Here is a 17791-nt window from a genome sequence, read left to right on the forward strand (position 1 = left end):
AATAAGGGTGGGGGGGGGGGGGGGGGGGGCGGCATTAGTACGTCCGCCGAGGGTATTTTTGGTGGACAGAGATTCGAAATGGGGAACTGTCCCCCGTAAATCATGCCCTTTAACATTCTATTTACCCTAAACTTTGATCTTGTTCACATTTAAGTTAAATTTTCTCCTCTTGATAACGCATTGGAACTTTTTAACTCGTCTCTAATTTTTCTTTACTATCCATAATCGTTATTGCATTGATCTGTAAACATTTGTCTCGAGCTAATTTTTGCCCCAGACCAGTCACTCTCCCACTTATAAATTGTAACCCATGCTTCGCTTGCTTTGTAAAAATGTTTAATTGCTTTCAGAAAATTATTTTTTCATGCCATTCATCCTCAACACTTTACATCACCCATACCTACCTCTCACAGGAAGATTGCCTAAAAGCTGTTCATTTTCAAATTCTCAGTAATTATTTGGCATTGGTTCACGTCTCATACCATTTGTGCCTTGCTGCTACTCGCCATCGTCGAGTACAAAATCATTGCTGCACAGAAACAAATTTGTTCAAATGAAATCGCTGTTAAGCTAAATTTTTCATGTCTGTCCCGTCTGGGAAAGACGTAAAATCCAAGTGTACATAATTACGGATAAACAAAATCCCTCTCTTCTAATGCAGCCAAAAAAATTATAATAATAACCAAATTAGATTATTGATAATAATATAATTACCAATATTGTTATAATATTTATCACAGTTACAGTATTTACGGTATAAATAAGAATTTATTTCCGTACTTATTCACTGGATGTTTGTTTCTGTTTACGCGGTTTTGAGGCAACTCGTCCAGATCAAGGATAAATTCAAAGTTTCCCCTTTATTAACGTAATTTCTCAGTGACAGTAAGATGATATTAGTCTGACCTCTGTTTTGGAATAAATTGCGAAGATGAAAGACAAGTAAGTCACTCCAGAGGTTCTCTTTTCGTTTAACAATGGCATGTCAGGACAGATCAGCCTGAACTGAATGGTTGTAAATCCTTCTCATTGACCAACACGTTATCCATAGGCTTCAGCAATTACTCTTTCCATTTCCTTCATCTGTATGGCGGGATTCTGTTGCAATTGAATTTCATACTTTGTGAAACCCTCAGGCTTGGGAAGGCCAAACCAAGGGATTTGTTTCAAAGGTTATCCTTTTTTTTTTCAACCCGGTTTATGATTACCGATTCCGAGCAAACGGTTGTGGCCCTACAGTTGCCTGTCTCATGTTAGCATCACACTTCTCAGTAAAAATAGGTTTAGCCTACTCTGTAAGATTGGCTGGTTACAATAGGGTAAACGACCAAATGGCCACCTTCCGGCGCTTGGCTGTGCCAAAAATTCTACCTAGTATAATCTAATCTGACCAAATGGCCACCTGGCAGCCACCTCTACCGTAGTGCGGCCACTTTCCTGTAAGGCACAGGATATTGGTACGGCAGCCGTATCCTGATCGGTAGATATTGGTAGGGCAGTGAATTGCGCATGCGTCAATTTCTGACTTTTGCCCTACAAATAACATAGTGTGGTGGGGGTATAGCAGATTCTGTTAGTGGTGCCGTATTGCGCTCTTGACTTGCTATAAGTACGGCAGTTACCTGTATCCATATACCAGTTTGCTAATTAGGGTAAAAAACTGCATGGTACAGGGGTGGACCATGTACGATCAACGTGACCAACCCCAAAAAAAGTACATTACAACGCGTCCTGACATCGGAGATGGGCATCAGTCGCGACTTGTTGTTGGTGAGAAACGGAGCTAAAGACCTCTACTCCGGTGTCAGGACATGTTATAGCTAATGTACTTTTCTTGGGGTTGTACACATTGATCGTACATGGTCCACCACTGTACCATGCGGTTTTTTACCCTATACTGTATTAGGGGGAAACACCAGCGACTACCAACCCTTATCACGGTGGACAGGTCTTATTCACTCAATATTTAAATGGTGAAACGAGAATACGATTACAACTCCAAGCATACCATTCAAAAGATTGAAGTTTCGTCAACATAATGTGATATATGAAAGCCCCATACGAACTAAAATAAGCATGTGACGCTCTTCGTAAAATATGTTTTCAAGGCAGTTTTGAAATCCAATATGGCGGCTACCGTGTGGATGTACAGGTTCTGATCAGTGACGACCACCATCTTTCCCAGCCTTCCCAGCACTCTTTTGAACAATGTTAGCGTACATATGTAACGTTTATTGATCTTACTCAAGATTGCAGTTGTAATCAGCACAATAAAACATTTTGTGGCCTATATTACTGAAAGTATGAAACTTTTATTCCCGGGGTCATGGTTTGAACTGAATTCATTTTACCTTGTAATCGGTTTTTATTTTTTATCCTTACTGCCATCACAACTGAAACTCACAGTGCTTATTTGATTGTTATTATACACGTTTTGGTCTCAATTCACTCCACATTGCACTTTAAACAAGTTGCTGTTCCTGGTTCCTAAGCGCGCGCGTCACAAACACAGTTACGAACAGCAGACGATAACACTGCAAAGTTTTATTCCCTAAATTGTTTACTTTACTCGTTATTTAGTTCAACTTTACTTTGTTATTTAAAAATGTTAATTTAATTCATGTATATTATCCCTCTTTTGCAACCAAATTACCCCGAAAAATTACAGATATTTCTAAAATAGATATAATCCAATGTTTCTAACCTTGTCGAACATCTGGCTGCCGAAAACCATAGAGGAACAACTACGGATAAGTGGATTATATATATATATATTTTTTTTTTGCTAGCACTTTTCATTGATTTAAGTCTGTATTAGTATTTTGAATTTCTTTAATAACTGTATGCCAGAAATAAATGTAACCTTTAATGTTTGCATGCTAAGAATGGCAAAATCATCGTTGCCACATTAGTGGAGGCTTCACACATACGCCGATTCATTATTATAAAAACTGTTTCCATGAATTCTAGTTGTCATAGTAATGCAATAATGATAAAATTACTTTAATATTTATGTATAGTATATACTTCCAATACTTAGCTTAATTTCACCAATTTCCACGTTTTGTGTATAGTCTTATACCCAGTTTAGAGGGTGAACGCATACCGAATGGCAACAGAAAGAGAGAGAGAGAGAGAGAGAGAAAGGAAGGCAAAGGAAGGAAGAAGGAAAGAGGTGGCGGTGGAGAGGGTGGGGGGGGGGGGGGGGGGGGGGGGGGGGGGGGGGGGGGGGAGAGGGTAGGTGGGGGGGGGGGGGGGGGGGGGGGGGGGGGGGGAGGAGGCTATACGCCTTTTTTCGATCCATCCATTTCTGCATAATGGAGTTTTTGTCTCTTGTTACAAGGACAAGTGTCGTTATTCTTTACGATTAGTGATTCACGATACCCTAATAAATTACGCCACTATAGCAAAATCTCGTTCTGATACGAGTGTTCATTACAGAAATAGGTATTGCCCAAAAACGTGCTTGCACTGTTTCTGAAACTCATAGTAGGTATGCCGCTTAGTTGTCAATCAAGTTTTTTGTAATCAAGTATTGTTTACAAGCTAGCTATTGAATAAATTTGTATTTTTCGCAATCAAAACATATGCCCCTCAATGCTAACTTTCCTCTTTTAACGACTTTCTGGTCATTGCAAATTCAGCCCCATAATTTCTTATGTGCAAAAACAAAAAAACAGACAGAGGCCCAGGGACCGAAAACGATTGCGTGACACTACGGCGATAATCCGGCAGTAAAACATCTTCATATATCCAAAAAGTAAATAATAAAGATATATATTCGCATTACGATTATAACAATTACATGAATAGCTGATAATCTGCATGAATAACTGGTAAACTGTTCTGCAAGAAAGTTGAGTAAAACAATTATTTACAATAGGTACGAAAGCCACAATGTGGTGACGTCATAATACAGGACTTAAAGGAACGTTCTAATTCCAAAAAATAATTACTTAAATTTGAGTTAGAATCGAGTTACTTTTTCAATAACGAATATTTTCAAATTAATCATCATAAATATGTAAAATATTGATGTTTTACTATTTGTTTAAAAAATTATCCAAGAGCACGCTTCGTCGTCGTCTTCTACCAAAACAGTTGTTTACTAACAAACGTGCTGGTAAGTTTCCGTGTTCCGATTGTTGTGATGAAAGTGCCCCAGCGTCTGTGGATACAAGTGGTGTGCAGATTTATCACAGGAAATGGGAAGTTTATTGACACAAGCGACTCCGTAAACATCAAGATGGCGTCAATCTTCTAAATATTTAGAGTTGTAAGTAAAAATGTTGAAAGCGTTTTGGTGAGATTTGGACTGCCGTGTACACCCTGCACCCTTATCCCTTATGTTTAAATCTTAAAATTTGGCCTTAATTTCTAACTTTGGAGAAAATAATTACTTCGAAAGGAGAGTAGAGGTCTTTAGCTCCGTTTCTCACCAACAACAAGTCGCGACTGATGCCCATCTCCAGTGTCAGCACGCGTTATAATGTACTTTTTTTGGGGTGGTACACATTGATCGTACATGGTCCATCCCTGTACCATGCGGTGTTTTGCCCTAGGCTAGGTATATGACCAGAGTTCTGCTTTTTTTAACATCTGTCCTGCTTTTTTTAAAGTTACCAAAATGTCCCCCACCCCCTTTGTTTGCTTTTGTGAGATTTGTCCCGCTTTTTTGTGCTACTAAAACAAAACTAGGGTAAAACACTGCATGGCCTGGATCAACTCAACGACGATCATAGCATGTCACCCTCCGAAAAAGTACTTAGCTTATAACGCATCCTGACACCGGAGATGGGCATCAGTCGCGACTTGTTGTTGGTGAGAAATGGAGCTAAAGACCTCTACTCTCCTTTCGAAGTAAGTATTTTTTCCAAAGTTAGAAATTAAGGCCAAATTTAAAGCATTAAACAGAGGGTAGTGAAAAGGGTGTCCACGGCAGTGCAAATCTCACCAAAATGCTTTCGAAATTTTTACTTACGCTTCATTTTTTTAGAAGATTGATGCCATCTTGATGTTTACGGAGTCGCTTGTGTCAACAAACTTCCCATTTCCTGTGATAAATCCGCACACCACTTGTACTCACAGACGCTGGGGCACTTTCATCACAACAATTGGAACACGGTCCCTTACCACGACGTTTTTAAGTAAACAACTGTTTTGGTAGAAGAAGACGACGAAGCGTGCACTAGATAATTATTTAAATAAATAGTAAAACATCAATATTTTACATATTTATGATGTTTAATTTGAAAATATTTGTTATTGAAAAAGTAACTCGATTCTGACTCAAATTTAAGTATAATTATTTTTCGGAATTAGAACGTTCTTTTAAGTCCTGTTTTGTTCATGCCACTTACCTGACAGATATATATATAGCTGTATTTTCTGAAGTCCGACAGAATTTCAAAACTCGCGGCACATGCAGTGGTGGCGGCCAGGTGGTAGTACCCATTCCGCCGCTGGGAAGCGGATATCAGGAACCATTCCCATTTTCTATTCATATTTTTTTCTGTCGCCGGTCGGTAAACTACTGTTTACAGACCTCCGCCTATGATTTTTTGGTTTCATACAATCAACTTACCTGTCAGATATATACATAGCTAAGACTCCGTCGTCCCCGACAGAAATTCAAATTTCGCGCCACTCGCTACAGGTAGGTCAGGTGATCTACCGGCCTGCCCTGGGCGGCAGGACTAGGAACCATTCCCGTTTTTCTACTCATATATTTTCTGTCGCCGGTGGTATCAACATCGTTGCTGCCACCTCCTGACTGGAATTCGCTTTTCTAGACAATTGATCATCTTTTTGTGGACTTTTGGTGACGTACCTGGATCGTTGTTTTGGCATTCGCTACTGTGGACTGGATTTGGACTTGCTTTTGATTTTTCTTCAAGAATGTCTGATTCAAGTGGTTGTGTGAGAGTGTGTGTGAATGTAGGCTGCAAGGTGAGGATACCGAAGGCTTCGGTTGATCCTCACACTGTATGTCGCAAATGTAGAGGTTTTGATTGTTCTATTTCTAACACCTGTCATGAGTGTGAGAGGTTGAATTTGTTGAGGAATGGAAGACTCTAACTTCTTACTTGAAGAAGTTAGAAAGGGATAGAGTCAGAAGGGCTGCATCTAAGATTGCGGGTAGTAGTACAAGGCCTATTGAGCCTTTTAATGATTCTAACTCTTCCTTGAACTATGCATTTGATTCTAATTCTGTATCAGGGCCCTCACTGGCTTTACATTCAGATTCGGCCTCGGAAATTGCTGAGCTGAAACTACTCTTCACAGGATAAAATCCAAAATGGCTGCCATGAAGGTAAGGATTGTGAAAGTGACTATTATAGTGAAGTGAGTGTCCCCAGTGTGTGGAGGTGGCGTCTGACCATCTCTGCGACGCTCCCAGGCCTAGACCTCTTCCAAGCTCCCAAGCCCAGAGGAGAAGGAAAGTCGAAAGCCGTACGGAGATTGTGGAGGAATTCCCCCCGGTCAGGCGTCCTTCAGCAGGCTCTGTAAATAGACAGACTGCTCAGACCGCTATAGGAAAAGCGTCCTCAGAGAGTGCTTCTCTTCGTCCGCTTCTCCCTCTCCTAAACGAGGGTGGAAGGATTCGGACTTGTCCAGGCCCCTGAAAAGGCACTGGAAAGATCCTGTGTTGGATTCTAGCCCCGAACGCTTTTCGGAAGAAGCGCCTCCTTCGATCAAGAAGACTAAGAGGGTTTTGACGTCCCATGGTTTGGACAAAACTCCTTCGAGATCTCCCTCTCGTTCAAGAAGACGCCGGAGAGGCTTCCAAGAGGATCATTTTGGCTGTGCAAGAACAGTTATCCGCCTTGGTAGAGTCCTTTCTTTCGAAGGATCTCGTAAGAAAGACGTGAGCTTCCTGTCAAGAAGTCTCGTCTTCCTTCTCCCGCCAGGAGTGAGGCTCCTGTGGGACGTGAGGAGTTTGAGATCTACTCTGAAATGATAGAGACTCTTTGGACGATTTTGAATCGCCAGACAAGCGCGAGGCGCCAGTCAAGCGCGAAGTTTCCTACAGACGAGAAGCGTCTGATAGGATTAAAGCGCCAGACAAGCGAGAAACGCTTTACAGGCGTGAGGTTTTTTCCAGACGTGATACGTCTGCCAGACCAGCAGCGTCAGCCGAGCGCGAGGAAGCAGCCAGGCGCGAGGATTCAGCCAGGCGCGAGGCGCCAGACAAGCATCATCCATACAAGGATATGGCACCAGAAAGGCGCGAGGCGCCAGCCAGGCGCGAGGCGTCAGTCAGGCGCGAGGCATCAGTCAGGCGCGAGGCGTCAGTCAGGCGCGAGGCGCCAGCCAGGCGCGAGGCGCCGAGCCAGGCGCGAGGCGCCAGCCAGGCGCGAGGGCGCCAGCAAGGCGCGAGGCGCTAGCCAGGCGCGAGGAGCCAGCCAAGCGCGAGAGCCAGCCAAGCAGAGGAGCGCTATACACTCTCTTAGCCCCTCTCCTATTAGGAGTTTGTCTCCGTAGAGAGAGTAATTGGGCAGGAAGAACCCGGAACGGGAAGTGACTTCTCCTTCTGATCCGATTTTGGAAGAGGACCTCAGAAGACGAGACTCACGGCAGAGAAGGGCTGTCTAACTACAAAGTTTTGACAGCTCTCCTCCTCCAGGAATACGGAGATGCATTGATCCTGCCGCTCCTCCTTCGCCTCGTTCACTTTTTTCATGCTCTAAGACGCCGAAGTCGTCGGCTTTCTTGAAGATGAGACCGACGATTTCTATGAAGAGAGCTCTTCGGTCGCTGGATAGCTGGATGCTAACCAAGAAGGAGCTAGTCAGGACGGTGTTTTGCATGCCTCCCGCTAGACTTACGGCAAGAGAGGTATTTGGTACCAGACTGGGGAGAATATGGGACCCACTCTCCCCAGCTTCGGCTGAAGCTGACGTTTCCAGTCTGGTAGATGCATCCAGGAGACATAGCCTTCATACTGCAAAGATTACTTGGGTCTTTCAGAGTTGGATCATCTCCTCAAGGGACTTTTTCACATTTTAGAAGTCTTCAACTTCCTAGATTGGTCCCTTGGGGTGATGTCCAAGAAGGCTCATGCCTTGGAAGGACTCGATCCGGACGTACTCCTTGCAATTTTGTCCTGTATTGACGAGGCGGTACAGGATGGCTCAGGGGAAGTTTCTTCCTTATTTGGAGCAGGTCTCTTGAAGAAGAGATCTGTATTTAGCGCTTTCTTGACAAAAGCGGTATCCCATTCGCAAAGGGCAGCCTTGTTATTCGCTCCAGGTCTGACTTTCTGTTTTCCCTTCACAGTTGGTGAGGGACATTTCCCGTTCTCTGACAGAGAAAGCAACACAGGATCTTCTCCTGCAATCTTCCAGGAAGAAGAGACAGTGATGGTGGGAGACAAGAAAGGTGGTGTCTACGCCGCGGTTCGGCCCTTTCGAGGAGGCCCTCCCGCTAGAGTTGCCGCTAAAAGAAAGGCGACTGAGAAGAGAGGTAGAGCCTCTTTCCGTCCCTTTAAAAGGGGGAAAGTGAAGTGACGCTCCTCCAAACACAGTAGGTGCCAGGCTCCGGGATTTGCGGAAGCCTGGACTCTCATAGATACAGACGCTTGGTCTATGTCCTGTTCTACAGAAGGGATACATCATTCCTTTCCTGGACAATCCTCCCCTGACGTCAACTCCGCGGGAATTGTCCACCAATTACAAGGACCTGTGTTGAAAGATACTCTTCAACAAATGGTGGATCAGATGGGACAAGAGAGCTATAGAGCTAGTGCTGGATCAAAGCTCCCCAGGGTTTTACAATCGTCTTTCTTGGTTGCGAAAGCCTCGGGGCTGGAGACCAGTTCTGGATGTCAGCGCTCTGAACAAGTTTGTTCAGAAACAGAAGTTCTCCATGGAGACCTCTGCATCAGTCCTTGCGGCTCTTCGCCAAGGGGATTGGATGGTGTGGATCTCCAGGATGCCTATTTTCACGTCCCGATCCATCCTTCGTCGAAGAAGTACCTCCGTTTCCTGACGGGGGGGAAGGATCTTCCAATTCAGAGCCTTGTGTTTCGGCCTGTCTACGGCGCCTCAGGTTTTCACGAGCCTTATGAAAAATGTGGTGAGATGGCTTCACCTGAAAGGAATCAGTATATCTCTGTACCTAGAACGACTGGCTCATCAGAGCAAAGTCAGAGAAACAGTGTTTGGAGGACCTGACTGTGACACTAAACCTGATAAAGACCTTATTGGATTACTCGTGAAACCTCGAGAAGTCCAACTGATCCCCAGCCAGAACTTGGTCTATCTGGGGATTCAGATGGATTCTCGGGGTTTTCGAGTATTTCCTTCTCAAGAGAGACCTAACGAGAGGTTTAGAAAAAGTCTCTCTCTTCCTAAGGAAGGAACGTACTTCGGCAAGGGAATGGTTGAGCCTATTAGGGACTCTTTCCTCGCTCGAACAGTTCTTTCCTCTAGGAAGACTTCATCTCCGTCCGCTTCAGTTCTTCCTCAGAAGATCTTGGAACATGAAGACAGGGCTTCTCTCGGACAGTTTTCCCATTCCAGTTCTGATGAAACGCCATTTAGAATGGTGGTTACTCCCACTGAAGGAAAACAAGGGTACTTCCCTAGAAACACAGAACCCAAACCTTGTATTGTTTTCCGACGCGTCGGAAAAAGGTTGGGGAGCAACCTTGGGAAAGAGAGAGGTGTCAGGCACTTGGAATGCTCTTCAAGTGTCTTGGCACATAACTGCAAAGAGCTGTTTGCCGTACACCTAGCCCTAAAGAACTTCGAAACCTTTAGTGAGGAACAAGATAGTACAAGTGAATGCGGACAATACAACCGCCCTTGCATACATTCAAAAGCAAGGAGGTACTCACTCGTATGCCCTGTACGAGCTCGCGAGAGACCTGCTGCTGTTGTGGACATCGCAAAGGAACATCTCTCTGTTGACGAGGTTTGTTCAGGGAGTAAGGAACGTGAGAGCAGACAGGCTGAGCAGGAGGAAACCAGGTCCTTCATACCGAATGGACCCTCCACTCAGAAGTTTGCCGGAATCTCTGGTCTCTTTGGGGGACTCCTCATGTCGACCTCTTTGCCACGTTCCTCTCAAAAAGACGAAGTCTTCTGTCCAGTAGTAGAAGACCCCAGAGCTCTAACAGTAGACGCCTTCCTGCTAGATTGGTCTCATGTAGACGTTTACGCATTTTCCCCATTCAAGATTCTGGGGCAAGTGCTCAGGAAGTTTGTGACTTCAAAGGGGACAAGAATGACCCTGATAGCCCCCTTTTGGCCAGCTCAAGAGTGGTTCCCAGAGGTGCTGGAGTGGATGGTAGACTTTCCCCAGATCCCTTCCACAAAGGAAGGATCTTGTCAGACACCACACTTCGAGAGGTTTCATCAAAACCTCCCCGCTCTCGCTCTGACTGCCTTTCAACTATCGAAAGACTTGTCAGAGCGAGAGGCTTTTCTAGCAAAGCAGCAAGCTCGATCGCTAGAGCCCGGAGAACTTCCACTATCCGTGTTTACCAATCAAAGTGGAAGTTTTTAGAAGGTGGTGTAAGTCGAAGAAGTTGTCCTCCTCCAGTACCTCTGTAAGCAGAAATCGCTGATTTTCTGTTATTTTTGAGAGAAGAATCGCGTCTCTCCGTAGCCACAATAAAGGGCTATAGGAGTATGCTATCGGCCGTCTTTAGGAATAGAGGCCTAGATTTGGGAAACGATAAAGATCTACATGAACTGATTAGATCTTTTGAGACCAAGAAGTCTAACATTACTTCTCCCCCCTAACTGGAATCTAGACGTGGTGCTTAAGTTCTTGTCATCAGAGAGATTTGAACCCCTGCACTTGGCCTCGTTTCGTGACATAACGAGAAAATGTTTATTTCTTTTGTCACTGGCGACGGCGAAAAGAGTTTAGTGAGCTGCACGCCCTTAGTGATAAAGTGGGTTTCAATCTAGATTCAGCCATCTGTCCTTCAAAGAATTATTCTTGGCGAAGAATGAAAATCCTTCGAATCCCTGGCCGAGAAACTTCGAAGTAAAAGGCTTATCGGGTCTCGTTGGCAGGGAACCGGAGAGGTCTCTTTGCCCAGTAAGGGCGTTAAAGTTTTACATACAGAAGAAGAAACAGTTGGGAGGATCTAGACAAGGTCTTTGGTGCTCGGTGAAGGATCCATCAAGACCTATGTCTAAGAATGCTTTAGCCTTTTTTGTCAGGAACGTCATTACGGACGCTCATAAGGCTTGCACGGATGATTCTTTCGAACTCCTGAGAGTAAGAGCTCATGAAGTGAGAGCAGTAGCTACGTCTCTCTCTTTTTCAGAGAAATATGTCCACTTAAGAATATCTTGGAAGCGACATATTGGAGATGTAATTCTGTGTTTGCTTCTCACTATTTGAGGGACGTTCGTGTGACCTATGAAAAATGTTTTTTCTTTAGGTCCTTTTTGTGTCTGCGGGCACAATCCTGGGTACAGGAGCTAACAACACCAATCTTTAATTACTACATAAGTCTAATAGATATGTTCTAGACTTTCTGTGAACAAGTGCAGATGCCGCACAGGCGGCCAGTCACTTCCGTTCAGTAAGGAACTCTTGTGAGATCTTTTATTAGATGAGTATCATAAATTTTTTTTTTTTTTTGTTTTTTTTTTTTTTTTTTGAAAAAATTATTGTGTGCGTGTGCAATTTGGTTTGTGTTACGGTTGTTGCGAAGAGTTTGGGGATAACTCTGAGCAATTTTTAATACTAACAAGGTGGTTAGGATCAGGTGGTCGGGATTGGTTGTGTGCTCCTTAATAAGGTGTGTTGTCATATAAGTGGATCAGCACCCATTGACAAAGTCCTTTCAGGCTCTGCCGAGTAAGTGGATAAGACCCCTTCGGCAGACCCACAAGAATTCTTGGCCATAGATCACATATCTCGCTAAAGTTTCTTAGGGTGATGCAGACTACGGGGCAAACACCCACGAAGTCTACCACCTATCAGGTAGGAACCAAGGTTTTTTATTTATACCTACAACATATGTTGTTTACCTGTCTATTCCAGAAGTAGCTGTCTCTTACCCTCCACCGAAGGGTGCCAATCAGCTATGTATATATCTTGACAGGTAAGTTGATTGTATGAAAATGATATTGTTATAATACAATAAAGTTTCATACATACTTACCTGGCAGATATATACGATTAGGGCCCACCCAGCCTCCCCGCAAGGAGACAGGGGGAAGAGAAAATATATGGGTAGAAAACGGGAATGGTTCCTAGTCCTGCCGCCCAGGGCAGGCCGGTAGATCACCTGACCTACCTGTAGCGAGTGGCGCGAAATTTGAATTTCTGTCGGGGACGACGGAGTCTTAGCTATGTATATATCTGCCAGGTAAGTATGTATGAAACTTTATTGTATTATAACAATATCACATTTGACTCGCATTTAAGTATCTGATTGACTTTTGGTATTGATTTTGGTCTGTCTCTGCAGTTCTTCGAAGGGAGTTTGATGAACAAAATCGTTCAAGTAAACTCCGACAATATACAGCAGCATCGCGTATTTGAAGAATCAGGGAGGAACCACACTCCAGGACTTTGTTTCACCTGGCGAAGGAGATTCTGCTGTGGGCAAAAAGGAGAAAGGTTACGATCCTGACGAGGTTCATTGCAGGAGTGCAAAACGTCAGGGCGGACCTTCTCAGTTGGCAGGAACAAATCCTACCGGCGGAATGGACCTTACACAAAGACGTGTGTCGAGACCTTTGGAAGTTGTGGGGACGTCCTCTGGTCGACTTATTCGCGACGTCGAGGACCAAGAGGCTTCCTCTGTATTGCTCTCCGGTCCTAGATCCAGAAGCAATCGCTGTGGACGCGTTGCTATGGAGTTGGACGGGCCTAGACCTGTATGCCTTCCCGCCATTCAAGATCATGGGGGAAGTCATGAGGAAGTTTGCGGCTTCAGAAGGGACGAGGTTGACCCTGATCGCCCCGATGTGGCCAGCGAGAGAATGGTTCACAGAGGTCATGTCTTTCCTTGTAGACTTTCCAAGGACGTTGCCCCGGAGGAAAGATCTACTCAAACAGCCTCACTTCGAAAGGTATCACCAAAACCTCTCCGCTCTGGGTCTGACTGCGTTCAGACTATCGAAAAGTTGGCCAGAGCGAGAGGTTTTTCGAAAGCGGCTGCGAGAGCAATCGCAAATGCAAGACATGCATCTACAAGAGCTGTATACCAATCGAAGTGGGCTTCCTTTAGGGCATGGTGTAAAAAGGAGGGAGTTTCCTCTTCCACGACCTCTGTGAACCAGATAGCCGATTTTTCTGCTCTTTCTTAGGAATGTGCAGAAATTAGCAGTCCCTACCATTAAGGGATATAAGAGCATGTTGTCAGCGGTTTTTTAGGCACAGAGGCCTGGACCTTTCGGACAACAAAGATATTCATGATCTCTTGAAATCTTTTGAGACTTCGAAGATTCCCCAAGCGAGACCGCCTTCATGGAACCTTGACGTAGTTCTTAGGTTCTTAATGTCAAGTCCTTTTGAACCTCTTCAAGCAGCGTCTTTTCGGAACTTGACAAGGAAGGCTCTTTTCCTAACTTCTCTGGCGACGGCGAAAGAAGAGTTAGTGAAATACAAGCTTTAGTCATCTAGTGGGATTCAAAGGAGACAACGCTGTCTGCTCTTTGTGCCCAACTTTCTTGGCAAAGAATGAAAATCCTTCTAACCCTTGGGCCGAAAAGCTTCGAGATCAAGGGTATGTCAAGTCTGGTGGGCCAAGAACCAGAGAGAGCCCTGTGCCCTGTCAGGGCTCTCAAGTTCTATGTGCATAGAACAACAAAAAGAGGTAAGAGGTCCCTCAGGTAATCTCTGTGCTCTGTGAAGAGACCAGAATTACCTTTATCTAAGAATGCTGCTTGCTTTCTGAGGGACGTCATTAAAGAGGCTCATTCATCTTGCCAGAAGACTGATTAGAGCCTCTTACGAGTGAAAGCTCACGAAGTTAGAGCTGTCACTACCTCTCTTGCCTTCCAAAAGAACATGTCAATCAAGGACATTCTTGATGGCACCTTTTGGAGGAGCAACTCTGTTCTTCGCCTCACTTTACCTGAGGGATGTGAGAAACGATTTATGACGACTGTAATTCTCTTGGGCCATACGTTTCTGCAGACACAGTCTTGGGGGCTGGAGGTAGCTCTCTCCCTATCCCTTAGTTAGGTTTAGGTTAGTTTTAATTGTTGTGTTTTTGGGTTGTGGTGAGTCTTGTGTGAAGATCTCCCATCCCTTAGTTTAGTGTTCAGGGGGTCTTTGGATAGTTGGTCAGGTGGTGGTCAGTTGCTTCGTTGCCCTCATATGTATGGCTCAATGGTCTTGTCACGTTGAGGTCACGTCCCAGTTGACAGATCATCCAGAGCGCACCAGCACTACAGGTCTCCACCTGGCTGGCAACTCTGATTAAGCAAAAGCAGGCTTAAGTGACAGTAATCACAGAGTCTACTTTGCTAACAGGTGAGGAACCAAGGTGTACATCATCTACTTAATTTAAGTTTTCATACAATCAACTTACCTGTCAGATATATACATAGCTAAGACTCCGTCGTCCCCGACAGAAATTCAAATTTCGCGCCACTCGCTACAGGTAGGTCAGGTGATCTACCGGCCTGCCCTGGGCGGCAGGACTAGGAACCATTCCCGTTTTCTATCATATATTTTCTGTCGCCGGTGGTATCAACATCGTTGCTGCCACCTCCTGACTGGAATTCGCTTTTCTAGACAATTGATCATCTTTTTGTGGACTTTTGGTGACGTACCTGGATCGTTGTTTTGGCATTCGCTACTGTGGACTGGATTTGGACTTGCTTTTGATTTTTCTTCAAGAATGTCTGATTCAAGTGGTTGTGTGAGAGTGTGTGTGAATGTAGGCTGCAAGGTGAGGATACCGAAGGCTTCGGTTGATCCTCACACTGTATGTCGCAAATGTAGAGGTTTTGATTGTTCTATTTCTAACACCTGTCATGAGTGTGAGAGGTTGAATGTTGAGGAATGGAAGACTCTAACTTCTTACTTGAAGAAGTTAGAAAGGGATAGAGTCAAGAAAGGCCATCTAAGGGTGCGGTAGTAGTACAAGGCCTATTGAGCTTTAATGATTCTAATCTCTCTTAACTATGCATTTGATTCTAATTCTGTATCAGGGCCCTCACTGGCTTCACATTCAGATTCGGCCTCGGAAATTTGCTGAACTGAAAGCTACTCTTCACAGGATGAAATCCAAAATGGCTGCCATGAAAGGTAAGGATTGTGAAAGTGACTATTTTAGTGAAGTGAGTGTCCCCAGTGTTGTGGAGGGGGCGGGGCGTCTGACCGTCTCTGCGACGCTCCCAGGCTTAGACCTCTTCCAAGCTCCCAAGCCCAGAGGAGAAGGAAAGTCGAAAGCCGTACGGAGGTTGTGGAGAATTCCCCCCGGTCAGGCGTCCCTTCAGCAGGCTCTGTAATTAGACAGACTGCTCAGGACCGCTATAGAAAAGCGTCCTCAGAGAGTGCTTCTCTTCGTCCGCCTCCTCCCTCTCCTAAACGAGGGTGGAAGGATTCGGACCTTTCCAGGCCCCTGAAAAGGCACTGGAAAAGATCCTATTTTTGGATTCAAGCCCCGAACGCTTTTCGGAAGAAGCGCCTCCCTCGATCAAGAAGGCTAAGAGGTTTTGACGTCCCCTGGCTTGGACAAAAACTCCTTCGAGGTCTCCCTCTCCTGTTCAAGAAGACGCCGGAGAAGCTTCCAAGAGGATCATTTTGGCTGTGCAAGAACAGTATCCGCCTTGGTAGGAGTCCTTTCGAAGGATCCCCCTTGTAGAAAAGACGTTGAGGCTTCCTTTCAAGAAGTCTCGTCTTCTTCTCCCGCCAGGAGTGAGGCTCCTGTGGGACGTGAGGCGTTTGAGATCTCTTCTGATAGAGACTCTTTTGACGATTTTGAAGCGCCAGACAAGCGCGAGAGCGCCAGTCAAGCGCGAGGTTTCTCAGACGAGAAGCGTCTTATAGGATTCAAGCGCCAGATAAGCGTGAAACACTTTACAGGCGCGAGGATGTAACCAGACGTGATACGTCTGCCAAGCCAGCAGCGTCAGCCGAGCGCGAGGACGCAGCCAGGCGCGAGGATTCAGCCAGGCGCGAGGCGCCAGACAAGCGTCATCCATACAAGGATATAGTACCAGAAAGGCGGCGAGGCGTCAGCCAGGCGCGAGATTTTAGAGAGGCTCGAGGCATCAGTCAGGCGCGAGACGCCAGCCAAGCGCGAGGAGTCAGCCAGGCGCGAGGCGCCAGCCAAGCGCGAGGAGCTAACCAGGCGCGAGACGTCTGAATTGTTGCAGAGGAGCTCTGTACATGCTCTTAGGCCCCTCTCCTATTAGGAGTTTTGTCTCCCGTAGAGAGAGTTATTGGGCAGGAAGACCCAGACGAAAGAGAATTGATTTTCTCCTTCTGATCCTATATTGGAAGAGGACTCAGAAGACGAGACTCACAGCAGAGAAGGCTGTCTAACTATAAAGTTTTGACAGCTCTCCTTCTTCAGGAATACGGAGATGCCTTGATCCCTCCCGCGCTCCTCCTTCTCCTCGTTTACTTTTTTCATGCTCCAAGACGCCGAAGTCGTCGGCTTTTCTGAAGATGAGGCCGACGATTTCTATGCAAGAGCTCTTCAGTCGCTGGATAGCTGGATGCTAACCAAGAAGGAGCTAGTCAGAACGGAGTTTTGCATGCCTCCCGCTAGACTTCACGGGGCAAGAGAGGTATTTTGGTACCAGACTGGGGAGAATATGGGGCTCACTCTCCCAGCTTCGGCTGAAGCTGACTTTTTCCAGTCTGGTAGACGCCATCCAGGAGACATAGCCTTCATACGGGCTAAATAACTTGGGGTCTTTCGGAGTTGGATCATCTCCTCAATGGGACTTTTTCACATTTTGCAAGTCTTCAACTTCCTAGATTGGTCCCTTGGGTGATGTCCAAGAAGGCCCATGCCTCGGAAGGACTCGATCCTGACGTACTCCTTGCAATATTTGTCGTGCATTGACAAGGCGGTACAGGACGGCTCAGGGGAAGTCTCTTCCTTATTTGGAGCAGGTCTCTTGAAGAAGAGATCTTTGTTCTTTTTTAGCGCTTTTTTTGACAAAAGCGGTGTCTCATTCGCAAAGGGCAGCCTTGTTTATTTCGCTCCCATTGTCTGACTTTTTCTGTTCCCTTCGCAGTTGGTGAGGGACATTTCCCGTTCTCTGACGGAGAAAGCGGAACAGGATCTTCTCCTTCAATCATTCCAGGAAGAAGAGACCAGTGATGGTGGGAGACAAGAAAGGTAAGTTTCTACGCCTCTTCGGCCCTTTCCGAGGATGGTCCTCCCTCTAGAGCTCCCGCTAAAAAGGAATGCGACTGAGAAGAGAGGTAGAGCCTCTTTCCCGTCCCTTTAAAAAGGGGGAAAGTGAAGTGACGCTCCTCCAAACACCAGTAGGTGCCAGGCTCCGGGGATTTGCGGAAGGAAGCCTGGACTCTAATAGATACAGACGCTTGGTCAATGTCTGTTTCTACAGAAAGGGATACCTCATTCCTTTCCTGGACAATCCTCCCCTTGACGTCAACTCCGCGGGAATTGTGCCGCCAATTACAAGGACCCTGTGTTGAAAGATATTCTCATTCAACAAATGGTGGATCAAATGTGGGGGACAAGAGAGCTATAGAGCTAGTGCTGGATCAAAGCTCCCCCAGGGTTTTACAATGTCTTTTCTTGGTTGCGAAGCCTCGGGGGGCTGAGACCAGTTCTGGATGTCAGCGCTCTGAACAAGTTTGTTCAGAAACAGAAGGG

General features: G+C 45.6%; 1 protein-coding gene across 3 annotated transcripts in view; it reads left to right on the forward strand.

The window, feature by feature from the left end:
* Positions 1 to 782: 782 nt before the first annotated feature.
* The window catches only part of LOC135200266 (ubiquitin carboxyl-terminal hydrolase 48-like), a 414786-nt gene continuing 397777 nt past the window's right edge, over positions 783 to 17791 (forward strand). For 2 of the 3 annotated variants that reach the window (XM_064228749.1, XM_064228748.1), the window contains exon 1: positions 784 to 942. In XM_064228749.1, the coding sequence (XP_064084819.1) occupies positions 932 to 942 (11 nt within the window). In that variant the 5' untranslated portion in view covers positions 784 to 931. Of the gene's footprint in view, positions 943 to 17791 lie in introns of all 3 variants that reach the window. The other variant, XM_064228750.1, reaches the window with a different exon arrangement.

The sequence above is a fragment of the Macrobrachium nipponense genome, chromosome 26 (genome assembly GCF_015104395.2).
Source record: "Macrobrachium nipponense isolate FS-2020 chromosome 26, ASM1510439v2, whole genome shotgun sequence".
Classification (NCBI taxonomy): Eukaryota; Metazoa; Arthropoda; class Malacostraca; order Decapoda; family Palaemonidae; genus Macrobrachium; species Macrobrachium nipponense.